This window comes from Neocloeon triangulifer, unplaced genomic scaffold (assembly GCF_031216515.1).
Source record: "Neocloeon triangulifer isolate White Clay Creek 2 clone unplaced genomic scaffold, ASM3121651v1 ptg000008l, whole genome shotgun sequence".
NCBI classification, from domain to species: domain Eukaryota; kingdom Metazoa; phylum Arthropoda; class Insecta; order Ephemeroptera; family Baetidae; genus Neocloeon; species Neocloeon triangulifer.
Genome location: NW_026775550.1, coordinates 676,557 through 703,433, shown reverse-complemented (window position 1 = coordinate 703,433; position 26,877 = coordinate 676,557). Strand labels below are relative to the sequence as shown.

Sequence of the window (26,877 nt, the reverse complement as noted above, 5' to 3'; positions counted from 1 at the left end):
GAACTGCTTAAATGAGGGGCTCAAGCTATAACTTAAAAAAAAGCCTTATGCCCAATTATAGAAAAGCGCAAAATTCGATTGCGTTTTTCTCTCCCTTGTCAGTTGCGACACAAAAGAATAGTCAAATTAAATGATTACACTTGCATTCCTTAGTCTTCTTGTTTAACAGAAAATAATATTGATTGTTTAATTCTATTTAATGTTTACGAAGAACAATGGCCAGGTGAAAAATGCTTACAGAATAATTACTGATAAATATACACGAAAAATTGAATTGCGTTTGTCTTTAATTAAACAAAGAGTGATCTATATCTTGAGTTCAGTATTTAAAGAAACATCAAAAAATGTGTAAAGTGGCATGACTAAAAAAATTCAAAAACCAAAAGTCTTCGAATTGAAGAAATTAAACACTGTGGAAAAAAATGAAGTCCTTTTATTCAAACTTTCTGTGTGGAATATGTTGTAAAAAAACAGTTCAAATAAAAAATGGTTACAATTTATCACCAAATAAATTTGATTGTTTTTTTCCTTTCAGCGTTTTTACAAACCTTGAAATTTTTTAACAACAATAATAGGCAAGTAATATCTTAATTTAATTACAATATTTTAGAAAATAAAAATTATATAAATAACTTTAATTAAGCTTAATATGTTGCATTTGAAAATGTTGACAAACGCGACACCACCGTTTTTTTCTAAGATTTCTAGGCTTTTTTTTAATTTCTAATAGTAACCAGCGATGATTCAGGAAGTGTGTGCTGCAGATTGAAGATGTAAATTTGCTAACTTTGATTTCGTTTCATTAATCAACGTGAAAGTCTCATGACGACTATTTATTATGCACCAAAATCAATTCGTTTTGAATGACGAAATGAAAAGTAAGTAAGTATAAAGTAGAATCTGCTTTGGAATTAAATTTGAAACGTTGAAATTAAATAAATAAGATGTAAGAATGCAGGATGGGCTCCAATTCTGTATGAGAACTTGACCATTCTATTCTATTTCAGTCTTACAGGATTGGAGCTTGCCTTCTGCAAAGCTCACAAAAGGGCAAAGGTCTGACCAAAGAAAGTCTGGAAAATGCACACAATTAATTTTTTGAAATATTTTATAATTTATGGGAATAAGAATGAAATGTTTCTGTTCAATCACACTTCAAATTCAAAGTTGGATAAGCGATATACAGCGGCCAGGGATTTCGTATAAATTTTTACTACTTAAATTTAATTTTTTATTGAATAAATGGTATAAATTAATAAAAGATCACCGCACTCTTGGCTGCTGTTGCGGGGATCAGCCTGCTATTTGGTGTAAAACGGAGTGGGGGTAGGTATATAAACCTGCATGCAGACATTGCAGACCACAGATCTTTGCCACTCACGCCGTCACCCTGTTAAGGCTGTGTAGAAGAACTTTGAGCAACAGCGAGAGCCGCGAGAGGTATGTATTAAATTTGTATCATTATTTATATTATAGTTGTTTCGGTTTTTTAAAACTTATTGTAATTATGTATAATTAAATTATAATTATAAAAACAAAAGAAACACATAACAAAGGTAAATCTTGATCCTCGATCTCAAAATAAATTCATCCGTATTAATATTTTTTTTCGTTTGAAATTCATTTGATGATCGGATTTAATTTAATAATAATTGCAGTAAAAAAACTTATTTGAAGACAAAAACCTCCACAGTGTTTACACAGGTGTACACTAATAAAAAGCGCAGGAATTTGATATTTTTATATTTTCCTATAGAGAAAGCGTGATTGTCTTACTCAGAGAAAAAATAAATTAAATGAAAATAATGTAGAAAAATTAACATCAAATCGTGTCCTTTATTAGGTGGTTGGATGTTATTAAAATTTTAGCAATGCAGAGCCTGCGAGCAGAACGTCGTGTGTAAAATGTTTTGAAGTATATTTTTATCTTCTGTACGATTCTGAACTACTTTCTCGTGCACCACCACCAGATTCTCTTCGTGGGTGGCGCGTGGCGCGGCTTGCGAAAGGCGCTTGCGGAATGTAGCACTTTTCGTGTCTTCGACACAAAACAGGTAGGCATTTTCTTGTTAGCAATATGCAAGGATAAAAATTCCGTAAATGGTTTTGATTTCGGTGGCTACTTTTTTTACAACGTTCATGTGTATAGGAATGCGAGTGCTGATGTCATCACCTGTCCTACTCTTTGTACTTTTGGTCTCGAGTGCTAGGCTCCGTCCATCATTTCATTTTACATTGATCGTTCAAAAATCTCGCCAACGAAATAATCTACCTGTGTATTTTCTTTATTTTTTTTTTATTTATAAAGCAGCTTTTAAATTTTGAATCATTTTATTGATGTCAAAATTTTTCTTAAATAATTATCTATGGATATACTTCTGTAAAATTATTTTTGTATATATACTGTTTCCGTTTACATTTTCCACATTTTCTCAATATCATAATTTTTATTTTTCACTAATTACAAAATTTTAGGTAATTGCCTAATATTTTAGAATTACATTTAATTCGTTCCCTATAATTCCTATGACCTTTATTAAGTTATATTTAATGCAAAACTCTAAATTAATTGCGAATAAAACGTCCACTCTCCTTCTCTCTGACTGGCTTTTGCCTCTTGCAGACAGGAATGATTTTTATTACATTTTTATTTTAATGAATTCAAATTACTGTAATACATTTATTTAGAAACTTTTTTAAGCTGATTTATTTTTGGTAACTAATTATGTAGCCAGGATGCGTTATTTATTGAAATTCTGTCCTTCAGGCTCATGATGCATATATGAACATGAAAATTTTACAAAAAAAAAATCATGCAGTGACAAAAATATTGAATGTTAAAAAGAAAACTATCATGTACGTGATATTTCCAGATGAAACAGTTGAAGGAACGCAGTTAGAAGGGAAAGACAACAGCAGCCAGAAGACTACAACACGGTTGTCTCTCGTCCGAAAAATCAGTGAAATCAATCTAGACGAAAGCAGCTTTACCTGCGTGGAACCCAATTCACCACCGAACGAGCAGCTTGTGAGCCGAAAGTTGAAAATGAAATTGTCGAAGCTAATGGTAAATTAAAATGATTTATTTGTGAATTGCCTAAATTAAAAGAAGATCTTGTCTGAAAATATTATTATGTTACAAAATTTAGTGAAATATTAATTGCCAGAGTAAAATATAAAATTATTAAAAAATAGCGTTTATTAAAAAAACATAAATTACTTAAAGCCACAAGAAATTATTAATCATAAAATCTTTCCTTTTATACAATTTAATCTATTTTTAAACTGAAATTTCATGATTCGATAACTAAATTAAAAAGTTGAATTATGCAAAAGCGTGCACTTACAATCAATAAGCGGCAGAATTTGGTGCCTTCAGCTCTAACATTCTCCATCTGATGTGAACAAAATTTATTTAAAAGATACGTATAATATCATTGTAAAAATAATGCGGAGTAAAATGTATGCATTCTTGTTGGGTAGCTGCCAACGTTCACCTGAGTAGAACCCGATTCAAGCAAACTTAGTGTGAGCCGAACAAAATTCCGCCCAGCGATTGATCGTGGGTGCCTTTCGTGTGTGCGCCGTGTGTTTGCTTGACTTTAAACTTTGCATACGCACACACCGGAATTCTCGAATTTGTCAAATGTTTTTCTCTGTAACGGAAAAAATTCCAATCGAATATAACAGAATATAACCTTGACAATTATTGCAAGCGAGAAGAATTTTTAACTTACGCACATAGAATTTGATATTCAATTTTGTGAGTGACATTGATTTATTTTATTATGGTTTTCTTCTTACTAATTCAAAGTTTAATTTGAAGGGGGTTATATTATAACTCTAATTCATCATCATAAAGTTGTTGATAAGTTAAATATTTAGTTTCTTTCAATTCCATGCTCTTTTTTAATTATTGATGCGCACAGCGGGAAGACGCATATTAAAGGGAATTTAATGAAATGGGCCCGGTGTGGTCCATTGAGGTCCCACCTTAAAATGCAATAGCCAGCGCAGATAATAATTAACACACACGTAGAGAGGACGATAAAGACAGCTGCATGTTCTGTTATTTTGTTTTATATGCCACTCGCCAATGGAATTGAATTTTAAATAAATTATTTGCACCCTTTTTTAACACTTAAAATTTGTTTGATTTTTTCAGGTTTCCTGGTCAAGGCCACAAGACCTTTTGCTGCTGTCGCCCCTGAAGAGCTGTCCTTTGAGGCTGGTGAAAAATGTATGTATATGAAAGGTTAAAATTTATCTTTCCTCTTAAAAGTTACAATTTAAATATTGCAGTGATGGTCTATGAGACACCAAACCCTCGATGGTGGAAAGCAGCATCTGCACAACACCCTACCACAGTTGGTCTTATACCCGCATCATTCGAAGAAATTGATTATCAAGTGAAAGAGGATTCCGTTTACAGCCGCCTGGATGAATCAATAATTGTTGTGGACGGTAAAATATTGTTTGCTAAAATTTTTTTAAAGTAAATTAAGATTTAAAATTTGTATTTTATAACAAGATAAAAATGCTTCAATCTCAATTTGCTCTTAGTTTACATTATCAATGTTTTTAATTCTAGCTCTGGATGTTTATAAGCATTTGAATCCTGCCATTCCCTGTGATATGATTGAAGAGAAGTTGTCCCTGCAGCATAATGAACATTCAAGTGAAACGCCAGCAAAAGGCGCAAGCGGCAATCAGCACCTTACCGCAGACGATACTGACATTGCGATACTGTAAGATTTTATTATATTTAAAGTACACTTTTCCAATTTAAAATTTTAATTACTACTTTTCTCTCTTAGATTCGCATCACCGAATATTATCCAACATATAAGGAGGACGTCATTATACAGAAGGAGCTGCTTGTCCTTGTTGGTGATGGTTTAGATGGAACTGAAAGGTATGTGAACAGCAAAACGTTTCATCTTGATTTATGAAAATTAATAAATTTCCATCCCCGATTGATTTTAATTTAGGAAAAATGATGTGAATGTGGGATACGCTGCTTCGAAAGGGCAGTTCATCAAAATCAGGGCTCTTTATGACTTCAAGGCCGAGGAAGAAGGGGAGCTATCATTGAGTAAAGGCCAGATTTGTAAGTATCATCATTTTTTGTTTGGTGCAAAATGATACATTTCCTAAATGACATATAATTTAATTGACAGTATTTGCAACTGGCTTGGACCATAAGAGTTGGTGGCAAGGCCACACAATGAATGGCAAATACGGCCTTTTTCCTTCTAATCTGTTCATGCAAATTGACGCCACGGCTGAATCAAGGGACGCTCCTTTCACAATGAGCACCAGCTGCCAAACCTCTTTCATATCGAAAGTAATAGGATCAAAGGTAATTTTTTTTTTATGGAAAATTCAAAATTTTTTAACTATATTATCATATGTTTTACACAGACGCATCTGGATATTGGAGTTTTTTTGGAGACGGGCCGTCTTCATTTGGCTATCAATGAAAGTTCCAAGAGCTCGTCGTCAATTTCCTCCGTGTATTATTTGGATGCCGAATGCTCTGCTCCTCACAGTTATCAGACAGAAGACGTCCAGGCTGCAGCAAGGGGAAGTGCTTGACCAATTGGACGTACACGCGTCCTGAGATACGGTAAAAATGAAATTAGAATAAAAAATTAAAATAAAAAAACTTTCAAATTTTAGAATTCCTGGTAAGTTATCTGGAAAGCGATGAAGGAGTTGAAAAGTTTGGTGAATGTCTAGCTCCCACTTTGGAAGACATTGAGCGCGAGGCCTCACAATTGTGCCACTCAGAGAGGCGAAACTGTGGCCTGGCCCTGAAGCTGTACGAAGCTGAACAAGCAAAGGCCAATAAGTTGGTAATTTTAGAACGTGAAGATATTTAAAGTGTTTACGTGGGAATTATTTTAGGAAAAAGAAGAAGTGTGCTAACGACGAAACAGTTTGTGAAACCGTTAACAAAGAATGTTTATTTTATAATAACCAGTGGGTTCTGACTTAATTATTATGCGATTGTTTGTTTCCATACATATAAAAATAGATTATTAAAAGTAGGAGAAACATTGAAAGAAGAAGAAAAGGTGCGCCAATTTTATGTGTTGTTGTGTTTTCCATGGCGATAAAAATGATGATATATTAATTAAAAAGTGGAAATCGAGATCAGTCGCCAAGCGACTAGCCAGTGGAATTGCCCTCATGTTGCTAATCTTCATGCGAAAATCGTGAAATTGCATAGGCGAACTATTACTTTGTCCAATCTTATACGGTAAATTAATGATTTTTGTTTGATTAATTTCTATAGAATGTCGAAAAAGAGAGAGAATAATAAATTCACTTAGATAAATGATGTAAATTTGATGCTTGTTTTTCTGCTATGATTTGTATTTATTATTATCGAGAGTATAAAAAGAAATAAAAACGCCAGTACGAGATAGTGTAATTGATTAATTGCACAAGTAATACTATTGTATTCAGTGAATGGAGAAACCTTGGCACATTTCAAAGACTACTTAGTAAAAAAGCCTTGATGCCAACTCAATTGAAAGAAACAAATTATTCACAACATGTGTAAGTGTGTAAAAAAAGGTGAATATTTTTCAGCGCATAATGCAGTGAAATAAAATAATAGTAAAAAAAATTGAGAACAGTTATGCCTTGATATTTTAGTTGAATGAGCAATTTTCATGGTGCTCCATATTTTAACTGTTGCACAAAAGTTCAAGTTTTCTTATAGATTTGCGTTAAGTAGTCTGAGAAGAGATTCTTAGAACTATTTTCAGCGCATAGATGTGGCGATGACACTTTTGGCAGGTTGTTTAGAAATTTAATAATATTAACGTCTATTATATGTGTTTTAGTCGAGGGAGCAATTTTCAAGGTGCTCCATATTTTATCAGTTGCACAAAACTTCAAGTATTCTTTTAGTTTCGCGTTAAGTAGGCCGAGAAGTGATTTTTAGAACTATTTTTAGCGCATAGATGTGGCGATGACACTTTTGGCAGGTTGTTTAGAAATTTAATAATATTAACGTCTATATGTGTTTTAGTCGAGTTAGCAATTTTCAAGGTGCTCCATATTTTAACAGTTGCACAAAACTTCAAGTATTCTTTTAGTTTTGCGTTAAGTATTCTGAGAAGAGATTCTTAGAACTATTTTCAGCGCATAGATGTGGCGATGACACTTTTGGCAGGTTGTTTAGAAATTTAATAATATTAATCTTTAATTTTCAATTATGCAAATTTTCTGAATTGATTCACAATGAATATGTTAATTTTAATTTTCTCCGAATTCTCAATGATCTGAAATTAAGATGTTTTGTAAAATTCTGATTATTTCTATTTGCAAATACCAAGCCAATGTTGGCCACATTAATTAACATTCGAACAACAAATTAATTTTTCTATCCAACCAAATTTCATTCCAACCAAACTCAAATAGTCAAACCAAATAAATAAAATGTATTTTTATTTCAATGGGATATTAATTTTTGTAAATATTTTTCAGTTCGGATTAAACCACAAAAAACAACTGACTTGTTTTTCTCCTCTTGAACAACCCTTTTCTGTGGCCTGGAAGCCACACACTCGAGATCGCTTTGGTGCTTCGATGCGTCGGCCACCGAGAATTCTACCCTCAAGGGTTCCTTTTCCAGAAAAGATTAAGAGAGCTCAAAAGGTTTGTAGTACATAAAATATTATAAATTTTTTGTTTAAATTTTCTGTGTACGAGCAATTCCTTTTTAATTCCATATCTTGAATTAAAAATAGGGTTAAATTTAATAAGGAATTGACAGAATTGCTACATATATCAAAATTTCAATTCTTAAAAGATCACACACACAAAAACGGACAAAACAAGGATCTTTCAATTATATGATAAAGTATAATAAATAATATAAAAGATCCTTAATTGGGACATAAGACAAAATCTAAATCAAATTGCGCCCCCAATAACAATTAAACAACACAATACGTTGCCCATGGTTCAGTCTCTGTCCGCACAGTTTTGCACTTCAAATGACGATCGCATTGCGCAGAACTGTCAAATATTTTCTCCAATCCCGCTAATTTTTTGCGAATGGCCGGCTGCCTCTTTTCGAGGTAAACAATTAAGAATTATCACTATATGATAACCAAAATCGCTTTGTTCTCGCTACCTAAACGTGTTTCAAACTTTCGTAAGTCAGTTAAAATTTTCATTTAGCTAAAAAAATTGTATTTTGCAGGCGAAATCAATTGATTTCTGTACTCCTCACTGGACCTCCTGCGGTCCCAAGGTTGAGAAATGAAGAGCTTGAAACACTATTTTTCCTCGCCGAATGCGGCCAGCAAAGAGCAAGTCGATTCGTCAAAGGAGCCTCTTCACGATGTCAGTGAAAATTCCAACTTGAAACCTGCTCCAGGATCGAAAATCAACACCACCAACAAATCCAAAAAGACGGATGATTCGAGTGAGAAGAGGAAAAAGGAACGGAAATCCATATCTGTACCGAAGGTTAAGAAGAGTAAAGAGTCTGAAGATGACGTGATTGAGTGCTCCGAAGAGAAGAAAGTGAATGGTGCCAAAGACGAGGAGGTCCAAGTCAACGGACACAAGCCACTTGCTGACAAAATAGACTCTCCGTCCACTCCTCAGGTGACACCAAAACCAAACGCTTTCCAAATGATTATGAGCCAAAAGAAACACGCCAACTCTGATTCTGAGAGTGAAAAGAAAAAGAAAGAACCCCGAAAAGAAGACAAGAAAAGGTCAGAAGCAAAAGTAAATCCGTCTTTAGAAAAGGAAGCAGTCGTTGACCTTCTCGAAGACGGAGATGGCAAAAAAAATGATGAATCTGTAGGGCCTCGGTCTCGTCGAAGAAGACAGGCAAAAGAAAAAACCAAGTCTTTTTTAGACTCCGATGAAGATGATGTGTTTGAATCAAAGGCAAAACCGTCCGGGAGAAGTAAAAAGTCTGAAAAAACTGGTTCGAAGGATGTGATAGAAGATGAAATCAAAGTGGTAGAAGCAGAGGATTCCGACGACGATATTTTCAAATCCGACAAGAAGAAACCGTCGAGGAAAAGAACGCGAGGGAGTGATGAAGAAGTAAAGCCTAAAGCTAACCTGCCTGCAGAGAAACCAAAGGAGAAAAAATTGAATAAAAAAAGTTCTCCTGAAGTTGAGCTGAAAAAGATGGAAGAAAATAAGAAGCCCAATGCACTTGAGAAACTCATGTCCACAAAAAAGCCAGAGGTTGACTCTGAGGAGGAGTTTTTTGTCTCAAAGAAAGGCAACAAACGTAAACGGGAGAGTGGTGACGAGACGCCTCTGTCCTCACCGCAGAAAACTGCACCCAAAGTTCAGAAAAAATCCTCCATTGCTGGCTACTTCACTCCCATATCTAGAGACGAAGCTTTGAAAAGGGCGGCAGAGGCCTTTGAAGCTCCCAAGGTGCAAACCGTCACAGCCGATGTCCACCCGGAACCACCCAACGCCCGGACCAGGCGGTCTATGGGTCCTGCTGGTCGGCAGGTCAGCTCCAAGAGTCCCAAAGAGGACGAAACCATCGAGGTCCTGGACGTGACTGAGGAAGCAACAATAAAGCAGGATTCGTTTGAAACGCCCAAGAAGAAAATGGGCACGATGAAGAAAAAGAGGCTCTGGGAGTTGCGGGTGCGGCTCCTCAGCCCTGCCAAAACTGTCAGTGAGGCTTCCAACAGTGGGTGGAGCAGCACGAGCTCCGAGTCAGGTGAATTATTATAATGAAATTTATTTTTTGTTAGTTGACAAAGGAATAAGTATAATGTGAGAAGCAAAGGAGTGATTTGCTTGAAAGTCGAGTCACCGTGTTGATTCCTTTTGTGCTCACTGTGATTGTAACACTTTGATCGCTGACCAAAACATTTATATAATTCATTTGTCCCTTCCATTATTTTAATTCCATTCAAGATTTTTTGTTTTCTTTCAGATTCTGAGGTTGAATTGATAAGTCCTGCTAAAAAGCAAATCAGCAGGTCCCTTGGATGGGGAGCAGGAGGAAGTAAGAGCCGTAGGAATGTTAATTTGATATAGCATTTAATTTTTTCCAATTCTCAGAGCTGGCTCCAATTTTCCTGTTGCGAAACCGCACTGCTGCTGCCGCTGTCAGTCCTCTAGTGCCCAGTTCAAAAAAAGCATTCCAAAATTCACCAATGCCACAAATTAGAGCTGCCCCCACAGAACACACTATTGGATTGTAAGTTTGAACTAATAAACCAAAATTTACACCATTTTCTCAATTGTTTTTGTTTATTGCAGTGCTGATGAAGATCCTGAAGCTCCAATTCAAACCCTCTTCCCACCGATCAGTCACATTTGCCACTTTGAGGAAAAGATAGAGCAGGACGAGGAGACCAAAAGACTTTTGAGCCTCTCGTCCTGTGAGGATAACAAGGAAAACTTTGAGCCGCCACCTTTCCACCTGGCACCAGTAGGAACAGCAAAGGCTTTTGTCAATTTCAAGCCCTTCGAAGGCAAGATTGACGGTGATGGCGAGTCTTGGTGTGAAAAGTACAAACCAAAGTTGGCTGACGCAGTGGCTGGAAATGAGCAGAGTGTCAACAGGCTTCGTTCCTGGCTGGAAAGGTGGACGGACAACAGCAGGTCTTCTGGTCTCAGAGTGGCTAATATTGAATCTGGTAGATTTTCCCTTAAAAATATTAAAATATCTTCAGCTCAATTTACCACTTTTCTATTTTAAGAATCAGAATCAGATAGTATGGACGACTTTATTGTGTCCGATGATGACGATGACTCAAATCAGGGGAAGAAGAAAAAGAAGAGGAAGAGGGCAGCAAACACTGTCTTGTTAGTTGGGCCAAGTGGATCGGGAAAAACGGCATCTGTTTATGCAATTGCAGAGGAATTGGGTTTCAAAGTATAATTTTATTCACAATTTTGAACCTTTCATTTATTTTAAGATGTTATAGGTTCTTGAAGTCAATGCATCTTCAAAGCGAAGTGGGAAGAAAATTCTATTGGAACTTCGAGAGGCAACTCAGTCGCACCAAGTTCAAAGTGGAGCAGTAGATCCAGATTCTATCCATTCCTTCTTTGGAAAAGGTTCTTAAAAATTAAGATGAACACAAAAAAAATTTTATTGAATAATATTTCTAGGCAGAAGCCAGAACACTGATTCGCAGCAGTCTTCACAAACTCTCTCTTTGATCCTAGTCGAAGATGTAAGTCTTTGCTAGTTACTAGGAAATTTAATTATTTTCTTTTATGTAGGTTGACATTGTATTTGAAGATCAAGATGAAGGTTTTATGGCTGCACTTAACTCCCTGGCAGAGAATTCTAAAAGGCCTTTAATTTTAATCAGCAATGATCCGAACTGTTCACTCGTCTTGACCAGACAGCATCGCATTCACTTCCAGTACGAGAGGGTGCCTGTCAGCAAGGGTGGTTAGTAAATTTAAAATACAATCTTTCCTCTCCCACTGATGAATGTTTCATTTATGCAGTTGACATTATTGAGGACATCTGTCAGATGGAGGGCGAAGAGACTGATCGGGACAACATGAAGCAACTTGTCGTGAGCAACAAAGGTGATCTGCGCTCATCTCTCCTTTCTGCTCAATTCCTTACCCTCTCAGGCGGCTTTCCCAAGAAGTTTACAAGTCAAATGAATTTTCCGCTCAATCTTGAGGAATTGGCTCTGCGACTTCAAACCAAACCATTCTCATTTAAAATGTAATTAATCAAGTTTTCATAATTTATTAATTGTTATTTTATTCATTTAATTATTATAACAGATTTGAGACTGAGTTAGATGACAGCAAAACTGCACAACACGTGGGGCAACAACTCGAATTCTGACAATATCATTTTGAAATCTTGTGAAAAAAACCGAAAGTCTCAAAAAGAAAGTTTGATGTGCCACCAAAGAAAATTCTGATGATGTGGAGGTTGAAAAGGTTGTAGTGACATTGGAAGAAATCAAATTGCTTTTGAAGCGCGCAGACTGTTTGACAAATTTAGATATCCTACAGGGTTTTGAATATTATCTTTAAATCTGGCTTTTTACTAATGCAGAGAAATTAATAAAGGGTCGATTTGGTGGCTAACTGAGGAATAATTTGCTGCCCGGATTGAGTGACCAATAAGCTATTGAGTTGCCTCCAGATTTAATCGGACCGCAAATCCGATGTGAACTAGCTCAATGGTGAATTTCTTCAGACAGGATATTTTGGGAACGGAACATTGGGAGTCGAACCAAAGGTAAATTACTGTTAAAATTCTTAAAATAAACTTAATTTAACTATGTTTAATTTGCAAGGTGGTTGACGACCCACTCCAGAATAGACAAAACTATGTCAGAAATGCTTCCAATCAACAACCAACTGGATCACCAAGGAGTGTCACTCGACTATCTACCTATTCTCCGGAAACTAGGCAAGTGCGAACAAACCTCATCCAGGTCTTCTCGGAGGAGCTCCATAAACTGTTTGCAGAGCATAGGAATGCAACCTGACCTGTTTGTCATAGAGGCGCTTCCTTTTGCACTTTCATGAGTGTATCAATATCATATCTTGAGCTGTGCCTGATTTATTTTAATAATTGTGGACAACTGGACAATTAACTTCTTTTAACAAGTAAAGATTTAATGATATTAACATTAAAAGATCCACTGGTTTACCTTAAAACTGAAAGTACAATTTTTTTGTCAAACTCAGTGAGTTAATGTTTTAATTAATATACATCTCTTCATTTACTAAGTAAAGTGGGGGAATCAACAATTATTTTAATATCTACAATTTGCCGGGGAAGCGGTCTTCAGCCACCTGAGTGTCCCACTTCTCAATCCAGGCGTTTGGGCTTATGCTCCTGTACACCTTTCTGAAGTACTAGCACGGGGCGTAGTCCTCACCTGGCCTTCACTCGCCTCTGCAACGGTGGAAGTCTACATAGCTTTGGTAGCAGCTTAAGAACTATCAAAACAAAAAAGACAATTTAATTATCGAAACTTGGCTTTAAACTTATACAAAATTATATTGCAATTGTTTCAAAATTCCACAGATTGGTTTTAAGAAAGAAAAAAGAATTTATATACTCTAATTTAATGTTAAAATATACATACATAGTGGTGGGTCGTGTGGGTATTTTCTATTAAAAAACGGTCGAAATGAGGGATTTTTGATCGAAAAACGAGAGAAAACTTTGGGCAAAGTATGTAGCAGCAGGCTTAGTTTCAAGATTAAATTTAAAATTAGGGCGCTTATAGACGCTTACCTAAAAATAAAAATAGTAAGTGAATACACCGCACAACGAAATTCAATCCAACTATTTATTGAGCTGCAGGAATGGGAGGAATGTTCAAGCGGTTAATGAGCAGAGTCTGTAGTTGATGTTTTGCTGAAATTCAATAATTTTGTTATTTCTTAAGAGGAAAATATTTTTTTAGCTTACGCATGTCAACTTCGGCGGCCAGGATGTTGAGCCTCACCGCTAATACGACCATGAATTTTCTCGGAACAGCGCCGAACCGGCGCTCCATCAAAGGTGCGTAAAGCGGATCTACTTCGTAGTCCCAATATTTCAATTGGTCTACGTTGTCACGTTTAGACCTAAGCATCAAAACAAATGCTTGCTCGGCTAAGGATTGGATGTTATTTAGGAGACCCCTGTTCGCTACAGAAAAAGAAATTCTTAAAAACAAATATATTAAACAAATATTTTATAAAACCTCCTCTAAAGGTAACTTGATTTACTGCACAGATTAATCCAATTTCTTCCCCAGAGGCAACCGCTCTCAACTCGTCGAAATCCCTCGTTGCCAATGCAGAAGTCGTTTCTCGGGACATCCCAAAAGGCACAAGAAATGTCCTCGTGAAGAAACCAAATGTGGATTGCAGCGCAGGATTCAGCGGAGGTAAACCAACGTTTTGCTGCTGAGGAGGGATCAGCATGTTCAGGTACCTGTTCGCGAGAGCGATGCCACCTCCAGCAAGCAAGCATTCTGCAGAGCTTATGATCAATGTGGCTGTGATTGCTCCTAGAATGGCCCATAGTGATTCCTCTTCGGAACCGGCCCAAAAAAGGTTTTTGAAACGAGACCAGAGCCATCCGGCGATGTCTTCTTGTGATCTACTGATGACCACCAAGGTCCCGATCCCGGCGAAGTACGAAAGAAGAAAAAAAAGTACGAAATTCATGACGATTTTTCCTAATATTCAAGTCCACAACAAATGATCGAAATTCACGACAATTCAGTCGCCAACCGCGCAGTTTCGCGCTTCAAATGACGATCGCGTTGCCGTAGCCGATGATTTTCCCCAATCCCGCCAATTTGTTGCGAATGGCCGGCTGCTGACTCGGAATTCTTCTTTTCGAGGTAAACAATTAAGAATTATCACTATATGATAACCAAAATCGCTTTGTTCTCGCTACCTAAACGTGTTTCAAACTTTCGTAAGTCAGTTAAAATTTTCATTTAGCTAAAAAAATTGTATTTTGCAGGCGAAATCAATTTATTTCTGTACTCCTCACTGGACCTCCTGCGGTCCCAAGGTTTTGAGAAATGAAGAGCTTGAAACACTATTTTTCCTCGCCGAATGCGGCCAGCAAAGAGCAAGTCGATTCGTCAAAGGAGCCTCTTCACGATGTCAGTGAAAATTCCAACTTGAAACCTGCTCCAGGATCGAAAATCAACACCACCAACAAATCCAAAAAGACGGATGATTCGAGTGAGAAGAGGAAAAAGGAACGGAAATCCATATCTGTACCGAAGGTTAAGAAGAGTAAAGAGTCTGAAGATGACGTGATTGAGTGCTCCGAAGAGAAGAAAGTGAATGGTGCCAAAGACGAGGAGGTCCAAGTCAACGGACACAAGCCACTTGCTGACAAAATAGACTCTCCGTCCACTCCTCAGGTGACACCAAAACCAAACGCTTTCCAAATGATTATGAGCCAAAAGAAGTACGCAAACTCTGATTCTGAGAGTGAAAGGAAAAAGAAAGAACCCCGAAAAAAAGACAAGAAAAGGTCAGAAGCAAAAGTAAATCCGTCTTTAGAAAAGGAAGCAGTCGTTGACCTTCTCGAAGACGGAGATGGCAAAAAAAATGATGAATCTGTAGGGCCTCGGTCTCGTCGAAGAAGACAGGCAAAAGAAAAAACCAAGTCTTTTTTAGACTCCGATGAAGATGATGTGTTTGAATCAAAGGCAAAACCGTCCGGGAGAAGTAAAAAGTCTGAAAAATCTGGTTCGAAGGATGTGATAGAAGATGAAATCAAAGTGGTAGAAGCAGAGGATTCCGACGACGATATTTTCAAATCCGACAAGAAGAAACCGTCGAGGAAAAGAACGCGAGGGAGTGATGAAGAAGTAAAGCCTAAAGCTAACCTGCCTGCAGAGAAACCAAAGGAGAAAAAATTGAATAAAAAAAGTTCTCCTGAAGTTGAGCTGAAAAAGATGGAAGAAAATAAGAAGCCCAATGCACTTGAGAAACTCATGTCCACAAAAAAGCCAGAGGTTGACTCTGAGGAGGAGTTTTTTGTCTCAAAGAAAGGCAACAAACGTAAACGGGAGAGTGGTGACGAGACGCCTCTGTCCTCACCGCAGAAAACTGCACCCAAAGTTCAGAAAAAATCCTCCATTGCTGGCTACTTCACTCCCATATCTAGAGACGAAGCTTTGAAAAGGGCGGCAGAGGCCTTTGAAGCTCCCAAGGTGCAAACCGTCACAGCCGATGTCCACCCGGAACCACCCAACGCCCGGACCAGGCGGTCTATGGGTCCTGCTGGTCGGCAGGTCAGCTCCAAGAGTCCCAAAGAGGACGAAACCATCGAGGTCCTGGACGTGACTGAGGAAGCAACAATAAAGCAGGATTCGTTTGAAACGCCCAAGAAGAAAATGGGCACGATGAAGAAAAAGAGGCTCTGGGAGTTGCGGGTGCGGCTCCTCAGTCCTGCCAAAACTGTCAGTGAGGCTTCCAACAGTGGGTGGAGCAGCACGAGCTCCGAGTCAGGTGAATTATTATAATGAAATTTATTTTTTGCTAGTTGACAAAGGAATGATTATAATGTGAGAAGCAAAGGAGTGATTTGCTTGAAAGTCGAGTTACCGTGTTGATTCCTTTTGTGCTCACTGTGACTGTAACACTTTGATCGCTGACCAAAACATTTATATAATTCATTTGTCCCTTCCATTATTTTAATTCCATTCAAGATTTTTTGTTTTCTTTCAGATTCTGAGGTTGAATTGATAAGGCCTGCTAAAAAGCAAATCAGCAAGTCACTTGGATTGGGAGCAGGAGGTAGTAAGAGCCAAAGTAAATATTAATTGGATATAATAGTATTGAATTTTTTACAATTTTCAGAGCTGGCTCCAATTTTCCTGTTGCGAAACCGCAATGTTGCTGCTGCTGTCAGTCCTCTAGTGCCCAGTTCAAAAAAAGCATTCCAAAATTCACCCATGCCACAAATTAGAGCTGCCCCCACAGAACACACTATTGGATTGTAAGTTTGAACTAATAAACCAAAATTTACACCATTTTCTCAATTGTTTTTGTTTATTGCAGTGCTGATGAAGATCCTGAAGCTCCAATTCAAACCCTCTTCCCACCGATAAGTCACATTGGCCACTTTGAGGAAAAGATAGAGCAGGAAGAGGAGACCAAAAGACTTTTGAGCCTCTCGTCCTGTGAGGATAACAAGGAAAACTTTGAGCCGCCACCTTTCCACCTGGCACCAGTAGGAACAGCAAAGGCTTTTGTCAATTTCAAGCCCTTCGAAGGCAAGATTGACGGTGATGGCGAGTCTTGGTGTGAAAAGTACAAACCAAAGTTGGCTGACGCAGTGGTTGGAAATGAGCAGAGTGTCAACAGGCTTCGTTCGTGGCTGGAAAGGTGGACGGACAACAGCAGGTCTTCTGGTCTCAGAGTGGCTAGTATTGAATCTGGTAGATTTTCCCTTAAAAATATTAAAATATCTTCAGCTCAATTTACCACTTTTCTATTTTAAGAATCGGAATCAGATAGTATGGACGACTTTATTGTGTCCGATGATGACGATGACTCAAATCAGGGGAAGAAGAAAAAGAAGAGGAAGAGGGCAGCAAACACTGTCTTGTTAGTTGGGCCAAGTGGATCGGGAAAAACGGCATCTGTTTATGCAATTGCAGAGGAATTGGGTTTCAAAGTATAATTTTATTCACAATTTTGAACCTTTCATTTATTTTAAGATGTTATAGGTTCTTGAAGTCAATGCATCTTCAAAGCGAAGTGGGAAGAAAATTCTATTGGAACTTCGAGAGGCAACTCAGTCGCACCAAGTTCGAAGTGGAGCAGTAGATCCAGATTCTATCCATTCCTTCTTTGGAAAAGGTTCTTAAAAATTAAGATGAACACAAAAAAAATTTTATTGAATAATATTTCTAGGCAGAAGCCAGAACACTGATTCGCAGCAGTCTTCACAAACTCTCTCTTTGATCCTAGTCGAAGATGTAAGTCTTTGCTAGTTACTAGGAAATTTAATTATTTTCTTTTATGTAGGTTGACATTGTATTTGAAGATCAAGATGAAGGTTTTATGGCTGCACTTAACTCCCTGGCAGAGAATTCTAAAAGGCCTTTAATTTTAATCAGCAATGATCCAAACTGTTCACTCGTCTTGACCAGACAGCATCGCATTCACTTCCAGTACGAGAGGGTGCCTGTCAGCAAGGGTGGTTAGTAAATTTAAAATACAATCTTTCCTCTCCCACTGATGAATGTTTCATTTATGCAGTTGACATTATTGAGGACATCTGTCAGATGGAGGGCGAAGAGACTGATCGGGACAACATGAAGCAACTTGTCGTGAGCAACAAAGGTGATCTGCGCTCATCTCTCCTTTCTGCTCAATTCCTTACCCTCTCAGGCGGCTTTCCCAAGAAGTTTACGAGTCAATTGAATTTTCCCCTCAATCTGGAGCAAGTTGCTCTGCGACTTCAAACCAAACCGTTCTCATTTATAATGTAATTAATCAAATTTTCATTATTTATAAATTGTTACTATTCATTATTTATTTTAACAGATCAGAGACTGAGTTAGATGACAGCAAAGCTGAAGAGAAAACAAAGCTGAACAGCACGTGGGGCAACGACTCGGATTCTGACAATATCATTTTGAAATCTTGCGAAACAAAACCCAAAGTATCAAAAAGGAAGCCCCTATGTGCCACCAAAGAAAATTCTGTAGATGTCGAGGTTGAAAAAGTTGCAGTGACCTTGGAAGAAATCGAATCGCTTTCGAAGCGCGCAGACTGTTTTGCAAATTTAGATATCCTACAGGTTTTGGAAAATTTTCTTTTAATTTGGCTGTTTGCTAATGCATATAAATTGTTAAAGGGTCAATTTGGTGGCCACCTGAGGAATAATTTGCTGCCTGGGTTGAGTGACCAATTGGCTATTGAGTCACCTCCGGATTTAGTCGGACCGCAAATCCGATATGAATTAGCTCAAAGAATGGTGAATTACTTCAGACTGGGTAGTTTGGGAACAGAATATTGGGAATCAAATCAAAGGTATATTTACTTTTTAAATTATTAAAACAAACTGAATTTAACCATGTTATTTATTAAGGTGGTTGACGACCCACTCGAGGATAGACAAAAGCATGTCAGAAATGCTACCAATCAACAACCAACTGGATCACCAAGGAGTGTCACTTGACTATCTACCAATTCTCCGGGAACTAGGCAAGTGTGAACAAACCTCTACCAGGTCTTCTCGGAGGAGCTCCATAAACTGTTTGCAGAGCATAGGAATGCAACCTGACCTGTTTGTCATAGAGGCGCTTCCTTTTGTACTTTCATGAGTGTATCAATATCATAATTATCGTGAGCTGTGCCCGATTTATTTTAATAAATGTGGACAATTAACTTCTACTAAGTAAAGATTAAATGATATTAACATTAAAAGATCCACAGGCTTAACTTAAAACGAAAAGTACCATTTTTATTTTCAAACTCCGTGAGTTAATGTTTTAATTAATATACATCTCTTCATTTACTAAGCAAAGTGGGGAATCAACAATTATTTTTTTTATCTACAATTTGCCAGGGAAGCGGTCTTCGGCCACTTGAGTGTCCCACTTCTCAATCCAGGCGTTTGGGCACATGCTCCTGTACACCTTCCTGAAGTACTCGCACGGGGCGTAGTCCTCACCCTTCACTCGCCTGCAACGGTGGAAGTCTACATAGCTTTGGTAGCAGTACCTATCAAACAGAAAAGACAATTATCAAACCTCGACTTCAAATTATTAATTATATTGAAAAATTGTTTCAAAATTCCACAAGACTGTTTTAAAAAAAAAAAAAAAAAAATTGATGTAAATTAATTTCTTATCTATGGTCAGAGCACAATGTGCCTTCATTTTACTAATCTGGTAAAAGAAACGATTCAAAAATTGACAGATAATTTTTCAAAGTGAATGAATCGGGTTTTGTTTGATTTGTTTTAGAATAAAAAACCATTTCTGCAACGAGGAAAATCCTATTCATTCATTTTTAATTTCTTTGATCATCTCAACTTCTTCAAGAAGATAATTTTTCATTATCTTAAATCATTTTTCATAAAAACTTGCATACCTAGTCTGGTTGGTGTTGGGAAAACGGGGGTCGAAGGGGGCCGTTTCCAACTTGGTAGCAGACATGACAGCTTCGGGCATTCTGCAAGAGCGTAGTAGTTACATATTATTTATGAAATAAATTAAAATACTGTCCCAAAAGCGACATAACCACACAATCAGTCAATTTTCCTCTTTGAAGAACCAGCAATTGTAAGTGTCCACTTTCACTTAATTAACCTTAGTGTGCAATAATTGATAATTTTGCGAGTATACATTAATGTGAGACATTCATCGGAAAACACTTCGTTGATTTTTTTTTTAAGTAATAATTGTTTTATGTTCACGTATTATTTTTCATTGATTTTATTTGACGAGAGGCCGATTCTTGCCCTCCTCTTCGCAGGTGGAGCTCTGGTACTTTTTTACTTCGGCCATGTAGGCCGACCAGGCGTCCTTGGAGGGCGCGTTGCCCTGACCCTCCTCGCCCTCGTTCTTCTGCTTTTTCACCTGTCCGGTGGGCAACACTCGGCCGCCCCTTCTTTTGCCCACAGACACGGGGGGCGGCTTCTCGGCGTCGTCTAACAATGAGACGGACGATGAGGAGGAGGAAGCTGGAATATTAGGGGACTTTGAGTCCTCGGGCTTCTGCTCCTTCTTGGCCGCCTCCTCCTGCATTTTCTTGAACATCTCCAAGAAGCTGCCATCGTTCTTGAAGGCATTCTTCTTGGCCTCTTTCTGCTCTTCGGCCTTGGACGGGCCCTCCTGCTGTTTGTCTTTGTCCGACGAGGACATCCTCTCTCATAGACGGCGGGGAGTACCTGTGATAGAACATACTTGGCCGTATGAATTCTCAGTCTTAGAAATTAGGTACGGTGCGGAGAGAGCATTGTTACATTTTTTTTAGAAAATCCGCCACGAATGTTTTCTTAGGGAAACCCAAATTATTTATGCACACTTAAAAAATGCTGGTCTTTCAAACAGAAAAATTTTGGACCCGTTACAACCAACGGGTCTGAGTTTTTAGAGGCAAAGTCTGCTTTGGCACACAAATCGATAGCCCTCAAGGGCACAAGAGTTTAACGTGGTTTAGAGCTGCTGTAGAAAGCAGATGACAATAATAATAGGTTAAACAGAAGAAACTTGATCTTAAGTCAGCTACGGTTACAAGTTTTACGCGAAATTACGAGTGATTAGTGGATATTTGGGCAAAAATTGACAAGGACCCTACCTTCAGACCGAGTAAAATGGCCGGTCTACAAATACGAGAGGAAAAACAAATGGCGATCGCTCGGATCGATATCCGGCATTAAAACGCGGCAAATTTTCTTGTAACTCGGGAATTTACGCAAACGCTTTTCATAAAAAAATCTAAATTAGTAATTGTTGTAAATTTTGTCTGAATTGTTTTATAATGTTATCATTGATCGTAGATCAAATCATGATGTACAATTTGTTTTGTCATCAGGTCCTAAAATTTAATTTTACGTTCATCTTAATTTTTATTAAGAGGTTAAAGATTTTATTTATTTTTAAGAGAATTCTGCTTTCGTTTTATTTATAAATTATTAGATTATTGACAGATTACAGAACTATGTGCACGTAAATTTATTTCCTTTATTAGATTTTCTTATAAAAATATAACATTTTAGTAGAATTATGATATATGGTGGGAATAATTATCTTAATAGTAAATACAAACGGTTTATAAGTAAACCCCTCCTGGCCTGGCTGCCTCAATTTTTCTCCTGGACATAAAATAGTGTGGCTATGTGGCTAATCTCAGCATTGAAATCTGATTATGAGATTGTACATATTGATGGTCTCCAATTCCAAACATATTATCAACAAACATTAAGTAATTGTTCATTGTGGCTGTGGCGTCATTCAAATCAGACTAAAACTTAGGCAATTCATATAAATGCTAATAATTAAATTAAGTCAAGTCCAACAAGGAAAAAGCACAGCGAGAGCAAAATAGGACATAGTTTCTTACATACACTAAGAGAATGAAGTTGATTAGTTAAAAATATTTTATGAATGATTTTAGTTTTCAATTTGAAAATCATTATTTTTTAGGCTGCGCCACTCTCTTCCTGTATTTCTTAATATGTGCACTACAATTGAGAGTGGAAGAGTGCGTTTTTTTAAATTATACAAAAAATTCAGTCGTTGGGTCCATGGCATGAAATATATAATTCTCTGAACGCCCTTGTTAGGTCTGGAGCAACTTCATCCCTCTTAAAACAAGCAAATGAAAATAATAGCTGGGCTGCTAACTATAAAATTAAGCCAAAAATGCTGAAGTATGTTCATTTCAAAAAAGGCTATCGCTGCAGTTTGTTTCTGGAAGTAGCTTGGACACTGGACGAGGCATCCTTGACCCACTGAGTGCAAGTGTTCTTGATGACGTCCCAGGCCATTCCCTGAGAACGGACAGTTGGATGGATTTTCTTCGGTTTCAAGAACTTCACAAATCTCCGCAACTCAGAGAAAGACGAGTGCTCACTGTAAGGTATGCCTACATATTTACACAAAGTTAGATCTGTCAAAGCACAAAAACATGAAAACTTACCAATAATTGTGATGTTTCCACTTTTATCCTCTTTGTAAGCTTCAGCACGTTTTGCACTGTGCTGCCAACCAGTTGGTCGGAACGCCACTAATTCAGAAAATCTTTGTTTCTTTTTGTTCATTTGACTCAGATAGTTGCTCAGGTACTGAAATAAAATCAATATATAAAGGACAAAAATCAATATTAATTTTAATGTACCGTATAGCTAATGCTTCCATTTGGCACAACATGGATGGTTGCTTCTTCTGGATTTTCGGCCATGAGATCCAAGATTTGAGAGTTTTCAAGTTGCTTCAATATCCGCCTCTTTGGTGTGTTAGCAAAGAACTTCAAATTGAAATTTTTGGCTATTTCCAAGAACACTTTCTCTTTGCCTGGAATCAAGCCAGACGTGATAAAATTATTATGATGAATCCGTCAGCAAAATATTACCAATGGTATACGAGCCACAGACAAAAAGGCACTTTTCACCAGACTTCAGATGCTTCTCCTCGGCCAGAGAAACAACTCTTTGCAGAATCTCCTCTTGCGAATCAAAGTCGTACATTGGATTGCAGTAGCTGAAGAGGGTCATTTTGAAATAATACCTGGGTAATATTGACATAAAATAATTATTACGTTGTGTCAAGATGCAAGTGATGAATCTCGATGTTCCAAAAGGAAGGGTAGGATTCCATATTAGGAGAAAAGCGGAAGTCTCCTGTGTGAACAATATTTGTTCCGTCCAACAGTTGGAAAAGGAACATAATAGAGCCAGGGCAGCTGCAAATTTAAGTTTAGATTTGCTATGCTTGATAAATGAGCAGCTTACTGATTGGCATCTAGAGCTGTAACTTTCACTTTATCGACCACAATAGTTTCATCGAGCTGGAGAGTTCTGATCTGGTTAACCCGAAGTTTAAATTGCTGTATGACTAATCGGGCTGGAATTTAAAAAAGTTAAAGTTTTAGAAATAAAATTTGTAAGTGGCAAGCCACACCTGTGATTGGACTGCAATAAATGATTCCTGTAAAATGCTTGGTCAGTCCGATATAATGGTCGTAGTGGAAATGACTAAGGAAGTAATATTTTACAAGTGGAATTTTGCCATGGTTGAAGGCGTCGACAGCAAAGGAAGTGTCTTTGATGAGCTTCCAGTATGGCACTTTACGAGTTGTGGTTTCCAGTGATGACGTAGAGGAAGTCGAGGAAAAAGAGCTGACTGAAGAAGCATCACTGCTAACTTGTCTGGTCATAATAGGAATTGAAGCCCATTTTTCTTTAGCTAAAATTTTTTGTTCTTATTTAAATTAAAAAACAAACAAAATTAATTAAACTCTCACCTTCTTTTTGCTTCTGAAAAAATGTCTGACAAAGAAAATAAAAATTAGAAAATTAATATCAAGGAATCCAACAGCTTACCTCTTTGTCCTGAATTTGTAAAATCATGCTTTTGCTGCACTTGCAAATTGTGCGTTTCACACCTGGGCAGTCGTCACAATTCTCGTCTCCAATCCAACCATTCTCGTCAGCAAGCAGCTATGTGAAATTCGAATGAAACCATTTATTTTTATATAAATAAAATACCTACATTTAACATTTCTCCATTAGCCTTGACTGTCACAGATATTTTGTCTTTATCGCAAGAGCAGGCTTTGTTGACACCCTCTTGCTCATCAGAATCATCAGTGGCCTCTTCGAAATCAACACTCTCCCGAACTACGCCTGAATTTTTCCTTTGGCCTTTTGCTCTACTCACGGACGCAGATTCATCTCTGTCTCCAGTCGTAAGGTATTCAGCAAACAAGTCAGGCTCACTCTCATTGTCGGAATCAGACAGGAAGGGATTGTCGTTGGACACCCTCTTTGAATTTGTCGAGACCGACCTGAAATCGACTGCAACCTCTTGTTGGATGACGACAGGGTTTGACACAGAAGCCTGTGCTTGTCTGATGATTTCAACCTGAATAGACGAGCCAGATTCGTCAGCATCGCTCCTCAGTTTGGCTAGCAAGGTGTGTCTGAAATCAAGGTAGTGGGTCCTCACTCTGGACTTGCAGTCCTTGCCATCATAACATTCTGCAAAAAGTAAGAAAACAAATGAATTAAACAATCTCCCCTTAACAAATGTATTGGCTTAATCAAGTACCTGGACTGTCAATTGGCACTTCACATTTCTTCACGTGGTCCCATTCTGAAATCTTGATGCAAATTAAAGGCAGCTGACAAACTTTGCAAAAGCCCTTGGCGTCGAAGGATTTCATGGGAGACACAGTCATGTTGGACTTTGCAGGGCTTGGCCCTGTTTTCTTTCTTGGTGTTTTTACTGCTGCTCGTTTTTTAGGAGACTTTGAAGGTGTACTTGTGGTGACTGTTTCCTTTGATTCTTTAGTCTCCTCAGTATCATCCTCTTTGAGAATGGCCAAGACAGATTTTGGAGATTTGAGCTCATTTATTGATCGAATCTTTAATCTCGGGCGTTTCGCAGGAGAAAATTTGTTCTCGTTTGCATCATTCATCAATGACAAACCAGATGGACCTGAACAATAATTTCAATGGTTGAATTAATAAAAAAAAAAAAAAAAAAAAATACAAATTCAGACATCAAATTTAAATATACAATTTATCAATCATAAAAAATCCTCACCAGGCTGAGGGTTGTTGAAGAGGGACTTTTTGCAGCCATTGTTGTTTTTCTCTGTAGCAGGAGCATCAATAGCATTGGTTTTCTTTGGCATATTTAGACTGCTCCTATTGACAGACAGTCCTTTGGGCTGAGGTGGCATTAGGGTTGGAGGCTCGACCATTGATTGTGTCTCATTTTGCTCTGGTTCGTTTGTCCGTCGCCAGTTAAGACTCATTTTCCTGTTAGTGATGGACAACCTGCTGGAGGATGACCTGACGGACTGATTGCTCGACATGAGATGTCGAGACGGCTTCGGCGCAAAATCACTCCCGTCATATTCCATGATTGAGCTTCAGTGCATACGGCTGTCGGATCAACTTGGAAGGAAAAGTCCTCTGTGAAAAATTAATTGGGTTCATTCATATCTGTAATGTAAGGGGCATAGTTACCGAGTTTGAGAGTAAAAAAAAATGATAAAACTGATAAAAAAAAGGTGTTACATACAAGGAATTTTTTCTTTGAAAAATGTAATCGCATTAAGTGGCTATTAAAAGGAATTTGATAACGTCATTAGTTATCTCTCACCCTGGACTGGGCGCACAATCGCGAGGCCCGCGCGTCAATTTCCAATGATGACTTTACAAATGTCGTTGATGTTTTACATTCGGTGAAGGTCTGCGCCGATCAATTTTTATATAACTGCAAAAGAAATAAACGTTTGTGTTGATTTCCTTGCCAAAATTACACCCTATTGTGCTAATGATGCAACCTCGTTTCTTCAAAACGTGGGTCGATCTTTTAACTTGCCATTCTGCTGTTGTTTTTCTCAAGGCCGTCGTCAAGCTGTTGCCGAACGAAACGTAAAAGGACCAATCAGGACTCGATGTTTGCTTGGTTGGTGGATTTGATTGGTTGTTTTGTATTTCGCGCACACGAAGCGACACTAGAGACACGTGGTGGCCAAATATTTTTTGTGACTTTGGACGAGTGGGTGTGGTTAAAAGGTGTTCGTGTTCATAACAAAAACAAAACCTCGACAACAAAAACTTTGCAAATCCAGTTTCAAGTAGCAGAAGTTGCAGAAATTGCAGAAAAACGGCTTTGAATACTGCAACAATGATGCCCCTTAAAGGTATGCAAAAGTGGTTGCTTTCCACAAGGAAATAAATATGTATTATGATACATTATATTATGATTCAAAACTAATTTGTTCATAAACTGTAATTTCAGGAGTAGGTGAGAGTGATGACCAAAACAAAATGAGGTTCCAGGTATATTTTCACGAATGCAGTAATTAATTAGTATTTATAAGATTTATACTCATTGAAGGTTGAGCTTGAGTTTGTACAGTGCCTAGCCAATCCAAACTATCTCAACTTCTTGGCTCAGAGAGGATATCTCAAGGAAAACGCATTTATCAATTATCTCAAGTACCTGCTCTACTGGCGAGAACCTGAATATGCTAGGTAAAATATCTTCACCTCTTTATTTTATAATGTACTAATATGCGTGAATTTTTCAGGTATTTGAAATACCCTACATGTTTGTACTTTTTGGAGCTGCTGCAATACGAGCATTTCCGAGCTGAACTAGGCAAGGCGCAGTGCGCAAAGTTCATTGATGATCAGCAGATTTTATTGTGGCAACATTACACCCGAAGAAGAAGCAGACTGATGGAGATGGCAGCGCAGCGAGCAATGGTTCCCGACGGACCTCACACAAACGGTCAAGCAAGCAATTCAAAATGACTTTTCTTTTTTATAATTATATGATAATATACATAATATATATTCATATTATCTTTAAATAAATTTATCCTTCAATTAAAACATTAAAATTTTTTATTGTTCTTTTTATATTATTATTGAAGTTTGTTGCGCAGCTAGACGTTGCAATTTCACACAAAGCAAAAATAATGGCCTCTTTCCTTGACTTTCCCAACTGCAAATAATGATGCCAAGAAAAACAGCACAAACAGTAAGTCGACTGCAATACAAATAAAAATTAGTGTAGTGTAGCGCCGTATTTTTCTATGATAGAATATTTTTAGCATAACTATTCAGCAACATTTTAATTTTTATTATCAATAAAATGAGAAAAAGTATCAGTGATTTTAATATCTGTTGTTCTT

General features: G+C 37.6%; 6 protein-coding genes across 16 annotated transcripts; 3 read left to right on the top strand and 3 right to left on the bottom strand.

Moving 5' to 3' along the window:
- Window positions 1-1,372: 1,372 nt before the first annotated feature.
- On the top strand, window positions 1,373-12,798 carry LOC132194974 (enhanced level of genomic instability 1-like). Of its 6 annotated transcripts, none has more exons than XM_059616621.1 (24): window positions 1,373-1,440; window positions 1,971-2,054; window positions 2,874-3,067; window positions 4,166-4,240; window positions 4,303-4,464; window positions 4,592-4,748; window positions 4,818-4,915; window positions 4,992-5,110; window positions 5,181-5,362; window positions 5,425-5,629; window positions 5,683-5,858; window positions 7,504-7,674; window positions 8,225-9,730; window positions 9,950-10,021; window positions 10,078-10,216; window positions 10,279-10,658; window positions 10,722-10,897; window positions 10,950-11,082; window positions 11,137-11,201; window positions 11,251-11,425; window positions 11,485-11,713; window positions 11,776-11,937; window positions 12,070-12,241; window positions 12,300-12,798. In XM_059616621.1, exons 13-22 carry the CDS (start codon window positions 8,284-8,286, stop codon window positions 11,837-11,839), a joined length of 2,880 nt encoding a protein of 959 aa, XP_059472604.1. In that variant the 5' UTR covers window positions 1,373-1,440; window positions 1,971-2,054; window positions 2,874-3,067; window positions 4,166-4,240; window positions 4,303-4,464; window positions 4,592-4,748; window positions 4,818-4,915; window positions 4,992-5,110; window positions 5,181-5,362; window positions 5,425-5,629; window positions 5,683-5,858; window positions 7,504-7,674; window positions 8,225-8,283; the 3' UTR covers window positions 11,840-11,937; window positions 12,070-12,241; window positions 12,300-12,798. The 6 variants fall into 6 exon arrangements, with proteins under 6 accessions (XP_059472604.1, XP_059472601.1, XP_059472605.1 ...); XM_059616618.1 differs by having other exon boundaries at window positions 11,776-12,013; XM_059616619.1 differs by having other exon boundaries at window positions 1,405-1,440; window positions 1,870-2,054; window positions 11,776-12,013.
- Window positions 8,032-18,963, top strand: LOC132194973 (enhanced level of genomic instability 1-like). Of its 6 annotated transcripts, none has more exons than XM_059616613.1 (16): window positions 13,422-13,522; window positions 13,586-13,892; window positions 14,020-14,142; window positions 14,199-14,354; window positions 14,480-15,987; window positions 16,207-16,278; window positions 16,339-16,477; window positions 16,540-16,919; window positions 16,983-17,158; window positions 17,211-17,343; window positions 17,398-17,462; window positions 17,512-17,686; window positions 17,746-17,974; window positions 18,034-18,289; window positions 18,347-18,522; window positions 18,581-18,963. In XM_059616613.1, exons 5-16 carry the CDS (start codon window positions 14,541-14,543, stop codon window positions 18,813-18,815), a joined length of 3,483 nt encoding a protein of 1,160 aa, XP_059472596.1. In that variant the 5' UTR covers window positions 13,422-13,522; window positions 13,586-13,892; window positions 14,020-14,142; window positions 14,199-14,354; window positions 14,480-14,540; the 3' UTR covers window positions 18,816-18,963. The 6 variants fall into 6 exon arrangements, with proteins under 6 accessions (XP_059472599.1, XP_059472596.1, XP_059472595.1 ...); XM_059616612.1 differs by having other exon boundaries at window positions 13,586-13,935; XM_059616615.1 differs by having other exon boundaries at window positions 13,586-13,935; window positions 14,020-14,162; window positions 14,234-14,354.
- LOC132194978 (cytochrome c oxidase subunit 6B1) lies at window positions 18,930-20,869 on the bottom strand. The gene is made up of 3 exons (XM_059616626.1): window positions 20,797-20,869; window positions 19,588-19,668; window positions 18,930-19,215 (listed from the first exon to the last, which is right to left on the bottom strand). The coding sequence occupies exons 2-3, from the start codon at window positions 19,665-19,667 to the stop codon at window positions 19,047-19,049; spliced, it is 249 nt and encodes an 82-aa protein (XP_059472609.1). The 5' UTR covers window position 19,668; window positions 20,797-20,869; the 3' UTR covers window positions 18,930-19,046.
- On the bottom strand, window positions 19,743-20,746 carry LOC132194977 (telomerase RNA component interacting RNase). The gene has a single exon (XM_059616625.1). The coding sequence runs from the start codon at window positions 20,358-20,360 to the stop codon at window positions 19,932-19,934; it is 429 nt and encodes a 142-aa protein (XP_059472608.1). The 5' UTR covers window positions 20,361-20,746; the 3' UTR covers window positions 19,743-19,931.
- Window positions 20,870-21,160: 291 nt separating the features above from the next.
- LOC132194782 (uncharacterized) lies at window positions 21,161-25,580 on the bottom strand. The gene is made up of 14 exons (XM_059616277.1): window positions 25,516-25,580; window positions 25,332-25,445; window positions 24,768-25,141; window positions 24,270-24,659; window positions 23,712-24,199; window positions 23,543-23,659; window positions 23,464-23,488; window positions 23,121-23,405; window positions 22,952-23,063; window positions 22,759-22,902; window positions 22,573-22,700; window positions 22,339-22,514; window positions 22,141-22,285; window positions 21,161-22,086 (listed from the first exon to the last, which is right to left on the bottom strand). The coding sequence occupies exons 3-14, from the start codon at window positions 25,087-25,089 to the stop codon at window positions 21,893-21,895; spliced, it is 2,526 nt and encodes an 841-aa protein (XP_059472260.1). The 5' UTR covers window positions 25,090-25,141; window positions 25,332-25,445; window positions 25,516-25,580; the 3' UTR covers window positions 21,161-21,892.
- A 141-nt stretch (window positions 25,581-25,721) lies between these two features.
- Window positions 25,722-26,593, top strand: LOC132194781 (mediator of RNA polymerase II transcription subunit 31). Its single transcript, XM_059616276.1, has 4 exons — window positions 25,722-25,878; window positions 25,977-26,017; window positions 26,076-26,212; window positions 26,269-26,593. The coding sequence occupies exons 1-4, from the start codon at window positions 25,863-25,865 to the stop codon at window positions 26,492-26,494; spliced, it is 420 nt and encodes a 139-aa protein (XP_059472259.1). The 5' UTR covers window positions 25,722-25,862; the 3' UTR covers window positions 26,495-26,593.
- The last annotated feature ends 284 nt before the right edge of the window (window positions 26,594-26,877 follow it).